The 19592-nt window shown below is 41.9% G+C and overlaps 1 protein-coding gene across 8 annotated transcripts in view; it reads left to right on the forward strand.

Moving 5' to 3' along the window:
* The window catches only part of LOC124061565 (FERM domain-containing protein 5), a 55867-nt gene extending 39915 nt beyond the window's left edge, over positions 1–15952 (forward strand). For 2 of the 8 annotated variants that reach the window (XM_046393496.1, XM_046393497.1), the window contains 13 exons: positions 992–1096; positions 2802–2844; positions 3136–3214; positions 6162–6259; positions 6999–7122; positions 8045–8132; positions 8325–8413; positions 9043–9106; positions 9240–9331; positions 10173–10247; positions 11301–11369; positions 11573–11679; positions 15135–15952. In XM_046393496.1, coding sequence (XP_046249452.1) covers positions 992–1096; positions 2802–2844; positions 3136–3214; positions 6162–6259; positions 6999–7122; positions 8045–8132; positions 8325–8413; positions 9043–9106; positions 9240–9331; positions 10173–10247; positions 11301–11369; positions 11573–11679; positions 15135–15721 — 1620 coding nt within the window. In that variant the 3' untranslated portion in view covers positions 15722–15952. Of the gene's footprint in view, positions 1–991; positions 1097–2801; positions 2845–3135; positions 3215–6161; positions 6260–6998; positions 7123–8044; positions 8133–8324; positions 8414–8635; positions 8737–9042; positions 9107–9239; positions 9332–10172; positions 10248–11300; positions 11370–11572; positions 11680–15134 lie in introns of those variants that run through there. The other 6 variants (XM_046393503.1, XM_046393502.1, XM_046393499.1 and 3 more) reach the window with 5 other exon arrangements.
* The last annotated feature ends 3640 nt before the right edge of the window (positions 15953–19592 follow it).

Here is a 19592-nt window from a genome sequence, read left to right on the forward strand (position 1 = left end):
TTGAAGGCTGATGCAAACAGATCAAGAGAAATGGTAAGAGAAAGCTCTGCCACTTACTGATGTTTTATTTATTTTTCAGATAGTCAGAAGACCAGCATTTTGTGGTGGTGAGCCTAAATAGGTATATGAGTAGTGACTAGAGGTGATAAGTAGGTTGGTGCAAGTCTGTGTGATGTTTTATTTATTATAAGTTGAAAATAGAAAAGTCTGATCCAGCATGAGAGCGAAAGTAATGAAAAAAGTGCACGTATAATGTGATCTAATTTTCCAGTCTCGGTTTATATCTTAGCAGTAATATTTCGTACAAGTTACGATTTGCTCATGGTTGATTTTGGTAAATAGGAAAGCCAAGATGAGACAAATGCATGAACAACTATTTCAGCATCAGCCATGGAAAGAATGGGGTGGATCTTGGCAATATTTTTTTTTTATTGTGTGCTACTGTTGGATCTCTGCAAAAAAGTCTGTTACAGTCTGATTCCAATTTTCTGGTTTGAGCCGACATGTTCAGCAATGTTATGCAGACACTTAGTTGTGAACAGGGAAGAGGGTATCAGATATGTATTGGACATAGTGGAGGACGCTCAGGGTTCTCTCTCTCTCTGCTGTATACAGAAACATTTTTCTCAGGGAAGCGTCTCCATGAGGCTCAGAATATAGAGTATTAGCAAAGCCCCAGTGAGATCTCAGCATATTTAATCCATCGTCTCTTTGAGCTCCTCTTTTCGGTGTGGACGGGGGTTTATTCCACACACTTCAGATGGCTCTGCTGGCTGTGTATTAATATTGGATGAGTATGAGAAATCTCTGGCAGGGTTTAAAAAAAATCTGAAGCACATTCTGCTAGCAGGAATTACTACTAATGTTTGAACTCAGGACAATGGCTCTTCTGTGATGAGTCTTTCCTTGACCACATGTTCAAATATGTTTGTGATTTGTTGTCGTGAGCCATGCTTGCTCAATCTTTTGCTTTTCTTCTCTTCTATTACAGCGGGATGCAAAGGGACAGTATCTGTTTGACCTCATCTGCCACCACCTGAACTTGCTGGAGAAAGACTATTTTGGCATCAGATATGTGGATCCAGACAAGCAGCGAGTAAGCGTTTTTCTGTGCTGTTTTACGTGCATTTTCTCATTTTTGGTATTCTTAATAGGGCGTTTTCATTTTAAGATAATATCCATTCAACAGTAAGCAGTGGTATTCAGGTCCATGTTCCAACATAAATCACAAACACTGAAGCAAACTCAGATATCATTGCTTTAGGAGCACAAGAAAATATAATTTGAAATGTTTTGTAGTTTATTCCAATTATACGGTTCATAGCACAGGGCAATTCCATTTTTCGCTTTTTTGAGGAGAATCAAGCATTGATACTATTGTCATACACCGCCATTTAATAAAAGGCAGTTTTTCCTCGCCACTGTCGCCAAGTGCTTGCTCAAGGGGAATGTTAGGCTTTCTGTATTACAGTTTAATTGAAGAGTTTGGTCTAGACCTGCTCTGATTGGAAGGTGTCTTGAGATAACTTTTGTTGTGAATTGGCGCTATACAAATAAACTGAATTGAATTTAATATGAAGCTGGAATCCAAAGGCAGTTAGCTGTTAAACAGAAAGAAAGACTGAAAGAAAGAGTTAAAGCATGGAACTCCCTATAAAACCACAAATAGTGGCTTTCACATTCCTGTTTGTGTCTGGATTAAGCAGGAATGGATTAAAGGAGATACAGCATGTTAATGAGAGAACTTCAGACAGCCATACTTTCGAACGTTTGAGAGTCAGACCAGCCAATTCTCCCATCTTTATGCTAAATTAAGTGAAAAGCTTCTTTCCTTCAACTTTGTATTTAACACACAGAAATGCTCATCTAACGCTTGCCTAAAAAAGGAAAAAAAAAAAAAGCAAAACTGTTGAACTATTCCTTTAATAGTCAGCTTGTTGATAGATTTGTTTGAAATCTGCATGCATGTTACATCCATTGCATCCGATGTTTTCAACACAGAAGGGGTTGAACGTGAACTCAGGATGACTTCTCAAACGGATGAGTGTGTTGATTTGTGTCACGTGTGGCTATACTTTAAAAATGGATCGGATTTGATTTAGTTGGAAGAATGCGAGCGAGACCAGAGTGAAAAGTTATGTTCTTCTCTACCTCTTATTCACGCCGCCTTTCAGACTGACGGTTGTTCCATCAGACTCTTCTGCTGTGAGGCGTGTAGTGAGCACTGCTTGATTCATTAAGTATTCACATGTTCACAGATCATGTTGTAGTCCTGCAGACAAGAGCCGAGTCCTGCTGATGCTGCATTTCCTATGCTGTCACTCAGGACTATTTTGGTGGTTGTTGCTGTGGGTGGGTTGGTTTGGACGAGAAGGCAACCTGGGAGAAAAATGGAGAAGGAATAATGCTCCCACAGAGAACGACGAATCTGAACCTGGCTGCAGACACACAGAGCCTGCATGACTGTCGCTGCCAGCAAGAGCTCACTGTTAAGTCATAAGCTGTCGTCACCTCAGCTTTCATGCTCCAATCAGAGACCTCTGCGGTCCTATTACCAATAAGAAAAACCCTCCAAAGTCACCATATTCGATGCAGCTTTGGCATATTGTATATTGCTCCAGCTGTGCTGTAGTGACACCATATATGGCATGAAGACATTTCCCCAGAAAACTGTCAGTAGTAACAGCTGAACATTTACAGATAATAAAAGTGTTGGCTGAATGATATGATATGTGGATAACTGGGAGGATGTTTTGTGAAATTTTAATGATTTGCATTCATCTGTTTGCTTTCTAATGCAGCACTGGTTGGAGTTCACAAAATCAATCGGAAAGCAAATGAAGTGTAAGTAGTTTCAGTTCATGTTTATAATCTTGGAGGCTGGATGATTAAATCTTTCATCCTCAACACGAGGTCTGTCGATGAATGTCTTAGTATGTATGTGATAACGTGACGGCACATTAAACAGTGCAAATAGTATAGCATAAATAATAGCTCATGATAATTAGCTGTAATTCATGATAAATAAGGGAATAAAGAGCCAAACCTTAAGTAAATGAGCAGCACAGGACTGCCTGCTGCCCTAATGACCTGTTGATGTCCTGCTGATTGTTGTTTTGTGTTTGTCTCTTCCAGCTCAGCCTCCATTCACCATGTGTCTGAGAGTCAAATTCTACCCTCCCGAGCCTGCTGCTCTGAAGGAGGAAATCACTCGGTACGACCTCCCGTTGTTGCTTTCACTTCAGACTAGTTGATAAAAATCTGCAGCTAAAGCTCACCGTTGTACCACTTTTAACAGTAAGGAAGCGGGATGGGGCGGCACGGTGGTGCAGTGGTTAGCACTGTCGCCTCATAGGTTCGAATCCCGGTCTGGGCCCTTCTATGTGGAGTTCGCATGTTCTCCCTGTGCCTGCGTGGGTTTTCTCCGGGTACTCCGGCTTCCTCCCACAATACCAAAAACATGCACATTAGGCTAATTGGCTACTCTAAATTGCCCCTAGGTGTGAGTGTGAGAGTGTGTGGTTGTCTGTCTTTGTGTGTTGGCCCTGCGATTGACTGGCGACCAGTCCAGGGTGAACCCCGCCTCTCGCCTGTAGTCAGCTGGGGTAGGCTCCAGCTCCCCCGCGACCCTGACGGATAAGCGGTATAGAAAATGGATGGAAGAGGGATGTATTTTTCACGTTTGGCAAACCTGTGAAAGGCACCTGTGCTTGGTCTCTAAATTGGCCTTGTAGTACAGACTGTGCTCTAAATTTTTTAAACAGAACAAACATGTCTCTAAAAACATTATTTATGGGTCTTCATAATTAAAATGCCTGAGTACTTTACTGTCTGAAACATTATGATTTGTATTACACAGGACACAGTTTGCAAGAGGAGGCAGCGAAGAATGTTGAAGCCTTCTGCATTAGCTTAGATAATGGCTGGGACATTGAAAGCAGCATCAAGCCGGATTTTTGTATAAAAATAAACACTTTTTATTTTATCCTAATGCTTCCTAAAAAGGGGTTCTGCCCTAAATTTTTCTCAAATTAATTTTACAGAAAGGTGAAAGTGACTAATTTAAAACCAAGAGCACTGAATGCTGCATCCAGATGATGTCGAGAGTAGCCGGCTGGTATATGTGTGCATGTACAGCTTACTGATATATTCATCACTGACTAGAGGGAGAGGAGCCCACTAGCGCTCTCCAAGGTGTAATGAGATGAAATGGGCGCCACATGTAGAATGTACATAATGAACAGGGCCGATGGAGGAGATGGGGGCCAAAGGGTGCTGATTGAGAGTGGAAAGGCAAAGGAGGGAGAATGAAAGGCTGGGGCCGAGGAGCGGAGAGAGAGAGAGGGGGGGGTGATACATGATGATGAGAGTGGAGAGGGCAGACCACAGAGGGAGGGACAGAGTAAATAATCAATCACATACAAGACTCATTCAGTGGATGCTCCCTCTCCTCATGTTGTGCGGGAATTTTTTTTTTTTTTTTTTAGATAGCGTGCGAATAAAAGAGGATGCAAAATACAGTTATGCCTTCTTCACTGCAGACATTTTGACTGGAAGGAAAAGCACATTTGTGACTAATGTCATCGGTGATGGCTCGCTTCTATTCAAGTGTCCCAGCGAGCCAACGTGCACAACACCAGGCGCTTGAAACTGACGCAGCTAAATGGAATTCATCCATCATTTGTTTTACTATATATGCTTTTCCTGCTGTCCTCTGTGAAATAGGTTTCATTGTTGTTAAAATGTTTTCCAAACCAAATTTACTAAAAAGGTTCCACAATGGTTAGAAAAGGGAAAAGAATCAGCTCACGTCTTGACTTGATTTATCCTCTCTGTGGAAGTAATGCACTGTTTTGGCTTTAAAGGCACATTACATCATTTCTGTCTCTCAGTAAAATCAATGAAAACAAAAGACATAGTTTGGTGGTGTAGTGAAGTAGTGTGGGATCATGAGAATTATCTCTGTCATTGATAAACAACCTACCACCTGATGGAAACCTAACTGACGTGACTCAGGCAGAAATGTTCACAGACGAGACGTGATGTTTTTAGGTTTTATTTCTTCCTCACTCTATGACTCACTCGCAGTAGTTATAGCGGCAGGCGACCAAATCAAACGCGTTGTTACCTTGAATAAAATTCTTTGCGTTTGAACATTGTTGGAAGCATTTGGGATAAGGATCATTTTTAGACATTTTAATGGGGAAATGTTACATATTGTATCTCTAAGCTCTTAGTTTAGATCATATAAGACAGCTTGTATGCTGTGCCCAGGAAAACAATTGCACCTGTACAGAAAACAAGGGGGAAAAAGAAGGGGGAAAAAAAATAAATAACCAAGACATTTTTATTCCCCTGTAGTTCAAATAAATAGAAACGAAAATAAAAACACAGAAATTTACAGAAGTACAGAAGCCCGTGTGTTAGTTCATGCTGTTATTGTATTATTGTATAGTATTGCACAGATGTTTTGTAATGCAAACAAAACATCCAGAGCCATCAGCACTGTAATGGCTGTTGAATGTGTCTGTCGAACACACTGCAGAGTGAATATCGTGGGAAATATAAGCAGCGTTTTAATGTGTCTCCTCGCGCAGATGTTATAAGCATGTGTGGAAATGGCCTAGATAGAGGGAAGCAGGTCTGCCTTGCTGATTGTGAAAAACAATGAGGTAAATGTCTTATTTCCTGTTGAAGGGTGGGTGGAAGGGTTGCTCCAATAATAAAAATAATGATGATAATGATTATCATCATCATCATCACCATCCTGATATTACATGTTGTCTAAAGTAAATTTCATGCTTTAGGAGCCAGTTGGTTTGCTGAGTCTAAAAACTAGGCTGGAGGCTTTAAGAGAAGCACAGTAGCAGCTTTTCCCCCAGGGCCTTCCTATCCTCCTTTCCCCCCAAAAAAAACAAAACCCTCATTTCAGCTAAATCAAAAAGAAATATTCAAAACACCCACAGGGAACATGAAGTCACCAGTCTTTGAGGTTTATCAGGTTTGTTGGTTTGCTGCTCCTACTCTGCCTTTTCATATTGTTTTAAACCTTCTGTGTTTTCAATGGGAAATGCAACTGGAATGGCTTGGGGTATTTACTGATATCATCAGTATTCTCATTAGCAGGCCTGTCTGACATTATTTTTATCCTTTTTCTGTAGATATCTTGTCTTCCTGCAGATTAAGAGAGACCTCTACCACGGCCGGCTTCTGTGTAAGACCTCGGATGCGGCCATGCTGGCTGCCCACATCCTTCAAGGTAATGGAAGGTGACAGGTGGAAATAAGTTACATCACTCTCTGCTTCGCACCGTGTTCATGACTTCTGTTTTACAATGCCCTGTATGTCACCAGTCTGATGAATACTGCCAGCTAAGCAAAAACATGTTTTCGTAGAAAGAAGCTGAATTAGGTGATAGAGTGAGAACATACGATGCAATGTCCCTTAAAGAATGTTTTTTTTAAATGTAAATTAAATATTCTATAAAAAAAAGCATTTCAAGCATCGGAATTTCTCACACTGATATTTACTTTAAAACAAAGTGAAAGGTTATTCTGTACTTCATGATGATTAGTTCAGCGACTTGCAAGATGAAATCACACTGAATAACTAAGTCTTTCATGTGGTTATCTGGAGTCTTATCATGACACACACACACACACACACACACACACACACACATATGTACACAGACATAAACAAGCACCACACATGAGGTACACTGGCACAGCTAACATCACAGAAAGCACGGTGTTTGAGAAGAGGCATGTCCTCTTAAGGACAGCTCCTCCTTGCAGAGAGAAATCAGCATCAGGGTCATCTGAGGGAGTGCAGTGTGGCATGAAGGAACACACCGCGTGTTCAGCCCATCTCCGCTAGCAAGTGCACCACCGTGCCGAAACCTGTGCAGACATCATTTTTAACTTTTACTTGCTCTGAATGTTTCCGAATATGTTTAACATTTAACTTGTTATGTTTTTTTCTGATCCTCTCTCCAGCTGAGATTGGGGATTACGACCCTGGGAAACATCCTGAAGGTTACAGCTCTAAATTCCAGTTTTTCCCTAAACATTCAGAGAAGCTGGAGCGTAGGATTGCAGACATACACAAGACAGAGCTGATGTAAGGACCAGAATATAAAACTGCACCTCCACCACCGGCCTCTCTGTTGTTTTCGCATACCTGCAGATCCTGCACTCATACAGGCTGAATGAACACCAGACTTCCTCTGACATTTATGTAATTGAGTGCAGTAATGAGGCACGCTTGGTCTCTATTGGTTTGGCCAGACAGATTATTGTTGTTTATTTGAGCAGATAGAGGAGAAGAGCTCTCTCTCTCTCTCTCTATCTCTCTCTCTCTGTCTCTGTCTCTTCCACTATGCACTCAAATGACTCAGATCAGATTGTCTCAAGCTCACCTTTTATCATCATCATTAGTGATAGCTTCGACTGAAAGAGCAGCAGAGCAGCGTGTTCAAAGTGATCAGACAGGGCAGATTCATTCAGAGCAGATTGACAGAGTTGACAGACACACCACTCTCGCAGACAGCAGGTTTTATCATTTTTAATGACACTGTGGTGTCTTGCTGAGGTAGTTGAAACAAATGGAAAAAAAGATGCCTGTTTATTGATGTACAGTAAGAAACAAAACAGCCAGAATGGCATGAACAAAGTCCAGCTCTGATGCTGTAGGAGCAGTGAGGAGTGACAACCAGCATGACACTCTGCTGCCCACTAGTGGTTTTCTTTCCTCACCACCAAGTAAACACACTGCTTCACTTTGAGTACTTGCAGTAATTTGACAGCTTGTTGGAACTGAAATGAGCAGTATGTGTTTTTTAAATACATCATCCCATATATATATATATATATTTTTTTTTTTGCTTGATCTTGTGCCTCTTTGAATATATCGTGTCATTTGAAAATGATTAGTTTGTGCCTTTCTCAAAAGTATTTGGCCTGTCAAGCCTTTTTGTGCTGCATTTTTTTATGCTCATGTTTTGACTGACACAGACATTTTGTGTGTTGTTGCTCTCCCCCAGCGGACAGACACCTGAAACATCAGAGCGAAATTTCCTGCAGAAAGCCCAGATGCTGGAGACATATGGTGTTGATCCACATCCATGCAAGGTTTTTCATGCACTGCTGCACTATTTTTGGATAGCAAACTGTTCTGTCCAACTTGAATACTGCAATAGCCTTATGCAATATACAACACATTCTAAAACATATATGTGATTTAGGTTTGATAAAATCTAATTTAATAAAAAGTACAATTAAAATTTAAACTAAAATGTGCCCTGTTTTGAAATTGTCTTTCAGGATGTGTCCGGGAACCCAGCCTTCCTTGCCTTCACACCATTTGGTTTTGTGGTGCTCCAGGGAAACAAGAGAGTTCATTTTCTCAAATGGTGAGCTTAATGTTGAGCATTCGTCTGTGTGAGCCAAAGACTTCTTGAGCTCTCGTGGGATGCAGGCCCCGATTTGACAAACGTGCTGTGTATGCAGGACATTCTGCATGACGCAGCGTGTGCACTACAACTGGTTGCACAGTCACGGTCAACAAAGCTCATCCATCTGTCTCTACCTGTGATGAGAGCCGGCAGCTAGCGTGTGCGCAGATGGCTAATTACACCAGCTGTGCCAGGACAATAGCTTGATACCAGTAGCCTCCACTTGTGTTAATGCCTACTGCTTTGAATTCAGCAAGATGCTTCACTGACAGATTGCAAATGTATATAACATGGTGCATTTCAACCTAACGTGTGCTTTTACCTGAGGTTCCTGTCACAATAATGAAGACAGACCTGTTATGTTTGCAGTATTTATTGTGGCTTTGTTTGTTTGGATTAAGCAGTGCTCAAGTTTCCATCCGTTCTCCATTCTCTGTCTGCAGGGAATATTATCCCTCATTTGTTTTGTCAGCCAAACATCGTGCTCCGTGACTGTTTATGTGATCTCAGAGTGTTTTGTCATTAATATTTAAAGAGGCTGTGGTTTTCTGTTTCTGCTCTCTGTTGCTACGCTCTCTCCTGGACAGGAACGAGGTGACCAAGCTGAAGTTCGAAGGCAAGACGTTCCACATATATGCAAATCAGAAGGAGGTGAGAGCATGAATTGTTGGATGTGGGAGGAGGGGGGGCACTCAGGACTGCACATACTAGTGTGCTGTGGTGTGTAGTGATCTGTCTCAGTTTGTTATATTTTCCTGCACGTTCTCTTATTTTTAACGTGCAGGACGAAAAGATCATCTTGACATACTTTGCGCCCACACCGGAGGCTTGCAAGCACCTCTGGAAGTGCGGAGTGGAGAACCAGGCTTTCTATAAGTGAGTTTCTTTCATTGCAGTGTTTTTTTTTTCCCCCTCAAGCTCTCTGTCATGACTTAGTTACCTGCTCTGCATCCTTGATCACTGTGCGGCAGGTTACCGTCATGGTACCTTGGCGTCCTTAGAAGCCCTTTCCTTTGGGTTGTTTGTCAGCGGGAAATGAGGTGTGAGTTGCTTCTGACCTTTAGTGAATGAGTGTGCGCTGGCACGAGACTGCAAGCACTTCAGCGCTCCCCGTGAGATATGGCTTCCATGTCTCAGCCGTGAGTAATAGTGCGAGTCCTCTCTGCTCTCTTCTGCTCAGAAAAGGTGATTAAATAGAAAAAAAGCAAACAGGCATTCAGTGAGCTCAGGGGCCTGGGAGTGGTGTAGTAATGAGCTGGGCTGATAGATCAGGTGATGAAGGGTGCATGTGGGGGTTAGCAGATGGAAAGAGAGAGGGCATGAGAAGGCCAGAGCATTGATGGACTTAATATGATGTGACCTTTTGCTGACTCTCTGAAGTGGCAGATAATATTTTCTCAGCCTCCCACTTATTAAAGTTTTACTGTAATAAGGAGACTGCGGAACTAAAAGGCAAGAGGACATGTGATCAAGATAATGTGTCTTTCAGAGAAGCACACATGTGCCGTGAAAGCAAAATGAAACATTAAACATTAATGTCTCACTTTGTATGACAATGTAAACATATTGAATACTGTATGGATTCTGCGACGACAGTGCAAGGAGAGGACATGCATAATTTAATATCGGGGTATTTGATCCTAGTTTCTGCTTTGTTCTGGGATTTGGAAAGCAAAGATTAAATATGTTCACACTCCTTTTTTTCTTGTTTCATCAGGCTTGAGAAGTCAAGTCAGGTTCGCACGGTGTCCAGCAGCAACTTGTTCTTCAAGGGCAGCCGTTTCCGTTACAGGTAGAGTACCTGACAAGACAAGGGTAATTGATGACAGGGAGGGGAGGACATTGCAAAAAAAAAAAAAGAAAAAGAAAACAACAGCAGGAAGCAGAGGGGGGTGTTCCCAGAGGACATGGCCTCCTGGCCTTCTGTGCTGTACCATCAGCCTGCTGTTGCCTGCAGGGTAGTTCTGACACTTCACAAGATAGAGGACACAGAGGGGAAAATGAAGGGGACTTGATCACATGATGCATTATCACCTTGTATGAGCAGTAGACTTGTGGTATGACCAAAACATTGTCCTTCATTAAAGAGTTAGTTCGCCCAAATTATATATATATATGTATATATGTATATATATATAAATCTAATCTAATCTTACTTAGATTGGTATGTAGCCTACAAATATTTTGTTTAATTTGTGCAGATTATTAAAAATTATCTGCACAGCTGTTAAAAATTACTTGCAATTTGTAAAAGCAATACGGCTTTGCGGAAATTAAGTCCAGTTTTCACAAACTTTGGTGTGAATAATTTTAATTGGACCTATTTTATACTAAAGAAATATCCTAAGAACATGTATACCTCAAAACCTCAGCAGTTAAAACCTCACCCCACAACTTGAGGTGTATGAGAAGATATATTTTAATTTGGATGATCTGTCTCTTTAAGAGGAAAAAAGGGGCATACACAACTATTGAAAGATCAAGATTAAAGGGATGGAAAATAATTTAGCATTAAAAATATCTGATGACACTCATATATGGAGATTGTGTATGAATTGAAATCAGAAGTCCAGTCGGTTAAATATTGAGCTTAATGTGAAAGGGCAAACCATGATCATTGTTTTAATATTTCTGCCTGCAAGTCTGTGTGTGCATTTGTCAAACTGGTGGCAATTCAGTTACACAAAGCTGAATTCACCGGGTTAATTCAATCATGATGCGCATATACTGTATTCATCCACTGTGATGATGGCTTTCATGACACTTGGGTGCCTGGTTGCATGTGTGTGTGTGTGTGTGTGTATGTAAAACTCATCCTGAGCATCATCTCTGTGCTTTATAACAGTGGACGAGTGGCAAAAGAGGTGATGGAGCAGAGTGCCAAAATCAAACGCGAACCTCCAGAAATACACAGGTAGAGTTGTAAACTCAGGAGAGGTCAGAATGTTCTCAATCAGATCTTTCTTTAATTTTCCTCCATTTTCTTGTAGGCACCAAGCTACTGTAGATGTCATTATATCAGCAGCACCTACTGGCTACAGTTTGAGTTACCTCCGCTCGTAGCGCTCTGTCACTGCAGTGATGTTGGTGCATCTGTGTCTGTGTTTGTCTCCGCAGGGCTGGCCTCGTGCCCAGCAGAAGTTGTCCATCCATCACACATGGACCTCGCCTCAGCAGTGTACCACGTACGCGTCGGAGGGCTGTGCACATATCCATCATGGAGGGTAAGAACTGAGCTTCAACGCCATGCTTCACCGAACGACAAATCCCCATACCGGCTGTTTGAGTGCTGGGGGGGGGGGCAATGTATGTTTCTACAAAACATTACAACAACGTTCTTTAGAGTCCTTATAGAGAGTATGGTATTTATTAACACATCATCCTCTTCTGCTGAAACTCATAATTTATCCAGGAAGCAGTTATGATCCCACTCTTCACAGGATGCAGAATTTTAAATGGATCAGGGAACCATTAGTCCCATTTGTGGGAACTCTTCCCTTTCTTGAGAAAACACACTTGTGTATACACTCACATGCACATGCACACACACACACACACACACAGGCTGTAACTAGAGCCATTTGGCCCAGTTCATGCTTACGGCTGCAGGTGTTTGCGTCAGTCAGCCTGCTCCATTTCAGCGTGGGGTTTCAGAGCTTCTTGTGTGTGTGTGTTGAACAATTGTATGTTTGTTGTACCAGCATCAATGGCAGCTCAAGTCATTTTTTGAGCCCACCTGGAGCTTCTTACCCCAGAACAGGTGACCTTGCTTCCTCTGTCACTGACACGGACGCAGCAGATGTACCGTCCTGCCCGGCTCTGGGTAAAAGCAGCAGTGAGACCCATTGACCCTGCCTTTCAAGTACACACTATAACTCTTTGTACACTGAGATAAATAGAGGTCAAAGCAGGTGTACTGTGTATACTGAGGGCCTTTTTCTGTGGGTTCAAGATAGCCAAAAGAGCTTCCCACCCCCAGTGTGTGCTGACTGAGTGTCTTACAGAGGTATTAATACCCTAGCTGAAAATAGCCCGAGTCTTCTACTCCATGTATGTCACTGGCCTGGGTGGGGCCAAACCATGCCAGGCCAATGCTGGCGACTGTAGCAGCGCTGCAGAAACATACTGTTTTACCTCACGCTCTCCTCTCTGCAAACCGCAAGTGAGGCAGAACCCTTTGGCCTAACACACACACTCACAGCTAGACTGTGGCCTGGACTCCGGGACAGGGACCATAAGGACGGGATAAACTCGTGCATGCTGCAGCCATGGTGAAATGTCTGATCCGCATCACCACCCGGGTGAACGTCCACCTACGTATGATCAACCACTGCTACCGGGACGTGAAGGTTCGCGTGCTGAGCCTGGGGCCTCGTATGCTGGGCAAGGCCCTGGGCGTCCTGCCCCTGTACCCTGCCCTGATGGGGCAGCAAGAATCTGGCAGCACCAGCCCTCTTCCTGGCACACCATTACCCTGCGTTCAGCCCAGCAGCCCTACAGGTAAACTCATCACAGGGTGTGCTTCAGATGGAGGTGCCAACAGCTTTCTCTGTTCTAAATCAGCCTCTGCTGCATCACTGTTGGTGGAGGGATAGCATTCCTGTGGTTGTTTGTGTCTCCAGGAGGTCTGAGGTTTTGAGTATCTTCTGATTTTTTTTTCTCAGTGCTTTTGTCATTTGAAGACTCCATATGTAGCAGCTGTATTTGGTTCCAAGTAGTATACAGTATTTGAAAGTGGTGTTAAATTTGTGTTATAGAGTTTGAGCTTTACAGCTGCGAACATTATAAGTACAAATTAAACAATGCCTTTTCCGTTCACAGTTGTGAGCATAAGACGTGATAAGATGAGGCACTGAGTAAACACCGAGTAAAGATGGCTGCAGACGCTCATCCAGCCTTTATGCTTCCTTCTCTTCACTTGACAGAAGTTTCATGTCAGCACAGGCTTAGACACTTGACATAATCTGTCCTACTTTTCCTTTTCCCGTGATTTGCTTCCTCATCAAAAGCTGAAGTTTAATCCCCTCTCTTTATACTGAAGGTGTAATGTTGCTGCTTTGACACGCTGGAGAATGTGATAGCGTCAGCAAAGTGCTCAAACCACAGCTCATCTTCACTGACATGCACAAAGTAGTGAGCCTCTCACTTACTGTGCTGTAACCTCTACTGTGGAATGAACGGTGCGGTCGTACAGTAACAGTGAAGTACATTTGTCATGCCCTGAAGCTAGTGCTTTGTAGAATGGTTTTAGGGAGGTGTAGATTTTGCAGTACCATTTCTGCTGAGGTGGCTACTGTACTGTTCTCCTTTAATACATATACTGGGTAATGTTGCATTCCAGTGAGAAATTAAATTCTTTATATTTTTATATTGTATTTTTAGTCTCTTTTTTTATTTTTTGATATGGATGTGACTGGAATTATTTCAGATGCAGATGGCTTTCACTTCCTCACCTGTATTTATTTGTGATGAAATGACAAGTCATCATCTCCTGTTTAGATAACTTTTAGATAGTTTAGATAGTGTGTTTTTGTTTTTGTTTTTTGCATTCTTTGCTTGTTTCCTCCTATGTTACATGATTATCCGGCAAATAAAATCAGCAGCTTGTGTGTATGTACATAATAGACCAAGTCCAAATATCTCAAAGTAAATAGAAGGAGTATGGACATGTTACAGTGTCCTTAAACATTGATCATTCCAGTATAGACGTCCAAAGTCCCAGGTTCCCATCACATGTCTCATTTAGGCTGTTGAGGAGATAATGCTGTTTTGCTTCACTGTCTTCACGTCTTCACTTTTACCAGAAGGAGATCATCTGTGTTTGTTTAATCAGTCATGTGCACATGAAGTAAAAGTAGCCCAGTATGTATTTGTTTCTCTTCATCAGGCTACACCAAAGAGCGTGACCAGTTAATTGCAAACGCTTGGCCCTCATACACTGCTAGTTTGAATATTTACATTATCGCAGAAAGGAGGAGTAGCTTTGAAGCACGCTATTCTTTTTGTATGATAAAATTTAGCATTAAACAGACACATTTACTGCTCTTTGTCAACCTCAGTGTCATTTGCAGCCACTGCAGTGGGCATGTGGAGGCGCGGCTGCAGTAACTAGCTATTCTGTGTTGCCCCTTGGTGTGAGTGTGTGATGTCTGTGTGTGTCAGTCCAGAGTACACCCCGCCTCTCGCCTCTTTTAAGCAACCTGCATGGATAAGCCGCATAGAAAATGAATGAATGAATTATGTTATTTCGATTCAATTCAATTCAGTTTATTTATATAGTGCCAATTCACAACAAAAGTCATCTCATGGCACTTTCCAATTAGAGCAGGTCTGGACCAAACTCTTTAATTAAGTTGTAATACAGAGAACCCAACATTCCCAAGCAAGCACTTGGCGACAGTGGTGAGGAAAAACCTCGGAGCAGACCCCGGCTTAAGGTGGGCGACCATCTGCCTTGACCGGTTGGTTGTTTTTTTGGCTGTTTGGTGCTGAAGCAGTCAGATTAATTATTAAGTTCCACATCAGCTCATGAACACTTTGCACAATGAGGTTAATGTCCTGTCAGCTCGACAGCTTGATCAGATGTCAGTGTTCTGTAAGAGCAGTAATGTTTTAAAATGTGTGTAACATTCCCTTTTCCTCCTGCCTGTTTCCCTCCTCTTCCTCCCTGAACCACAAGGTCTGGAGTCGTTGCGTGACAGTGCCCATTCTACACCGGTGCGTTCAGTGTCCCATGGGGAATCTTTCATGCCACGCTCCCGGAGCCAGGCCACAGACGCCAGCGAGAGGACCGCTGTGATCTCGGACGAGGCCTACAGCCCCTCCGACAGCGTCCTGCCCACCCCGGTGGCCGAGCACAGCATGGAGCTGGCTACATCACGGCAGATCAACGGGGCGCCCTGCAGCATCGAGGAGGAGAAGGAGTCGGAGGCGGGCACCCCAGTGCACGGGGAAGGGGGAGATTTTGGTGTGGACGGTAGATCTGCACAGGAAGGTGCAGGGGGGGACTCGGCCCTCAGCGAGGTGGAACAGGTGAATAAATTTGTCTTAAGTGTCCTCCGATTGCTCCTTGTGACCATTGGACTCCTCTTTGTTTTGCTCCTCCTCCTCATCATCCTCACCGAGTCAGACCTTGACATTGCATTTTTACGTGATATCCGCCAGACCCCCGAATTTGAGCAGTTCCATTACGAATACTTTTGTCCCCTCAGGCGGTGGTTTGCCTGCAAGCTCCGCTGGGTGGGCGGGTTGCTCATTAACAAGTGAGAGTGAGGTCGTAGAGTTCGTAAGCCCATTCGGGGGTCTGGGAAGACGGTTAGGACTCCGGAGTGATGGAGGGCATCCTCGTCCCAACCATGAACCCTGCTTCTCTCATCATCCTCCTGCAGACATACAGCTTGGACCACTCCTGGTAACATCAGGCCAGGATCTCTCTTCCCCTCCTCCACTCTGAGTTAAATCCCCCCCACCCACCCAACCACCTCCTCGTTTAGCTTGATTTCTTTTTCTTTTTCTTTTTTTCTTTCTTTTTTTACTACAAAACCAGAAGACATTTTTGCATTTTTCTTTTTCTTTCTTTTTTTTTATTTCAAGTCATTTCAGGTATTTTATTTTTTCAAATAACACAAAGGAAAAAAATTTAAACTGAAGTCAAAGAACTGAAGAATTTTAAACAGTTCCTTTTACAGGAACGGAAGATTTGTTGCAACGGATGAATGTTGCCCTCATTTATTATTTATTGATTTTTAAACATGTATTCGCGTAAGAGAAGGAGAGAGATGATGATGATGATGATGATGGTAATCTGGGTTAATTGATTTGTCCTTGCAGTTAAGCTTGAAGTGTTAGAAGATGTTAGAACCAATCGGCCCACTGCTGTGAAGCATATGTGAGGCAAAGCAGCTTAATATCTTTTTGAGATTAATTAATCCTAATCAGAACAGACAAACAGCTGATTCACCTCATCAGGTCAAGAAAAAACAAAAAAACAAAACCAGAACGATGGTGAAGGTTCATGAAACGGAGAACAGACAGGGTGATTACCAAATGCCTTTTTTGAGAACATGTACATGACTGTTGGCAGTTTTACATCTTGTGGATTGTTTTAAGACAAAATGACACCTTAGTATACGATGGTGTACAAAGTAAACTGGTGAAGATCAAAGTTGTTTTGTAACGTTTTTTTTAAGGATACAGTAAAATAAACCAGTACCATTAGTGTTACGTGACCCAGTAGTGTCAGATGCGGTTATAGAAATATTCATGGCGAGCAAAGATTCACTGGCACCAATAGATGATAGTCTAGATAGCTGTGCAATGGTTTTAATAACTAAGTACTTTCGGATGTGCTCATTTGTTCAGTTGTTCTGTTATTTCTCTGATTAATTTGATTTTTTCATCAAGTTGAAATTCGATGAATTTCAATCATTTCTTTGTATGAAGAGTTAATGATTTATTTTGGTTTCATATCATCCTTGTTCCTAGGTTTCTGTACCATACTATATTATTATTATTAGAATAAGAATAATGATGTACTTTTTGTACAAATTAGTTTGTTTCCTAATATATATTGACAGGTTTTTCATGTATATTTTAACAGAACTGAAATGTTATTTTGTTATTGAAGATTAAATTATACCTTTTTTAGCTCTGTGTTTCAAGTAAGGTCAGAAGCATTTATGGAAATGTGGAAGTGGGATGGGGGACTAAAAAAAACAAGGTTTTTATCCAGATCCACTTAACACTGATCATACCTCTCATCACTCCACCAGCAGTGAATCAGTCTGCAGTGTGCGTGGAATTTGATTTTAAACACGTAGTTTTACATAATGAAATCTGGAGATGTCGCTATACCATCACAAGTACCAAATAATCTAAAAAACAGGCTTTCACCATCCATAACGTCTCGAGTTCAGAGAGGTGACTGTGAGCCTGACCGATACTGAAGCTGCACAAAAACGTAACACTTGTTCCAATTCAGTTAGAAATGTGTGGAACACAGCCAAAGCTGAAATGATTAGTTAACTGATTGTCAGAAAATGTTTTGGCAGCTGTTTTAATAATCAATCAGTGATCATATTTCAAGCCAAAATGCCAAACATTTTCTGATTTTAAGCTTCTCCACAGTGAGAATTTTCTGCTTTTCTCTGTTTTTCACCATAAATTCAGTATATTTGGTCTGTTGGTTTAATTTTATAAAAAAGAAGAAATTTTGAATATGTAATTTTGGATTCTGAGAAATTATAATGAGTGTTTTTCACTATTTTCTGACATTTTAAAGACTGGACAATTAATCAGTTAATCACGAAAAGAATAGGCAGAATAATCGGTTGATTGCAGCCCGAAACCAGTATTTTGTCACTAAGAAATTCATCTTACAGGAAGCATAACCTCTTTAGTGGAATTAAAAATGCAGTAGATATTTTTTGAGTTACCTCCTGCTGAATTGTGTACTTCAGCTACCAGTATATCTGTAATAAGCCAATACAGGCAAAAATAATAATAATAATAATTCTAATAAAGATGAAATGCCCTTAGAGTTGTCGGTCAGGCTCGAGACTCTTCTGTCTCACAGCTCCAGGGGAAACTGACTGGAAACTGTCATGGCTGTTGGATTCTGGGTAAAATCTGTTTTTTGCATTGCGTGTCTACCTCCTGTACCAAGTGCAGGTGTAAGTGTCAGTATGTCTGTATGTAGGAATGGAAACAAGATTCAAGGTGATAGCAGTGGAGGTTTAGATAAAGGATTTTCTCATCTCATTTGGAAAAGGCGAGGAAAAACAAAGAGGAAGGAAAATACGTGAAAGGAGAGGAAAAGTTTGAGAAGACGAGAGTGGATGTCGGAGGCCTTCGAGAGAGGTTCAAGTGATAAGTCTGCTTCTTTTGGGATTTTAAAAAAAAAAACAGACAAACAAATTGAGAATGGATTGATTCATCACTGAAGGCTGAACAAGGTTGCTTTTTTTTTTTTTTTCTTTGGTCTGTCACTTCAAACGTTACACCCTCATACCAGCACCTGCAGCTGCTCCACTGAAGGCCCGATGGTGCTACCTTCTTTGTTTGCTCCTGTGTCAGTCCTTGGCTGAATTATTGTCCTGACCACAGAGTAGCATGCACTTTGGCGTTGTGGCTGGTTCCACTGCTGTAGCTCATTATCCCTCACAAACGGCTGTCGTCTGCGGCGGAGGGAGCAGCACCGACGTCTCCCGGCACATGGGATGGGATGCTGGAGGAAATATTAAATCATTAGAGGCAAGACACGAGTCGCACATTCTGTGTAGGAGCTTACTTCTGTCACGTTGATCATTTTTAACTTGGACACGTCCAGTAAATGCAAAGATGAAGCACTTTTTTTTTTTTTTTTGTTCCTTCAACGGGGGTGGGGTGGAGCAGGGTGGGTGGGTTGACTTTTCTTTTTGTGTGTGTACAGTCATACTTCACATTTATTACTTCTTTACTGACATAAAGGTCAACATGACGGAGGTAGTCCAGCCAGGCTCGAGTTGTTAGCGGGATATCTTTTAAAGGTCATTTTGCAAAGGTGTTTATCATACATCTATCAGCATTATGTAGCTTCAGTGGTCTCTCTGAACATGCAACACTTTAAAAAAAAACAAAAAACAAAAAAAGAAGGCAGCATTATTCAAGGAGCAATAATCAGCTGTGATAGCAAAAAGTTGTGATTTGCAAACCTCCGTATTGAAATCCCAACGATGAACAAGTCAAATGTGTCCTTTCTGTTTCTAGAACACCGCTTACCTAATTGCTGTTGTACTGATTTTAATGATGATGTGACCACTGAGACACTCTACAAATTACTATAAAAATTGTCATTTTCCTTATAGGCCTCTTGTGTGGATGTTTGTTCTCCTGTCTTCTTTGCTGTTTCATTGATAAGCGACAGGTTTCCTGTACCTGGATCCTCACTCTGCAGTTTACCAAAGTCGCAAAGATGAAGGAATGGAGACTGGCAGACACAACATCCCTTAAAACTGTACTACAGACGACTCCATCCTTAAATCTCCCAGGCTGAGAGGGAAACTGTTTGTAATGTGCACTGGGCAATCCTGAAATCTGTCTTAATTTGTCTTTCCAGGCATGCATGTTTCCTGTAACAAATCCAACTTTGATTTTACAT

Source organism: Scatophagus argus, chromosome 7, assembly GCF_020382885.2.
Source record: "Scatophagus argus isolate fScaArg1 chromosome 7, fScaArg1.pri, whole genome shotgun sequence".
Taxonomy (NCBI): Eukaryota; Metazoa; Chordata; class Actinopteri; family Scatophagidae; genus Scatophagus; species Scatophagus argus.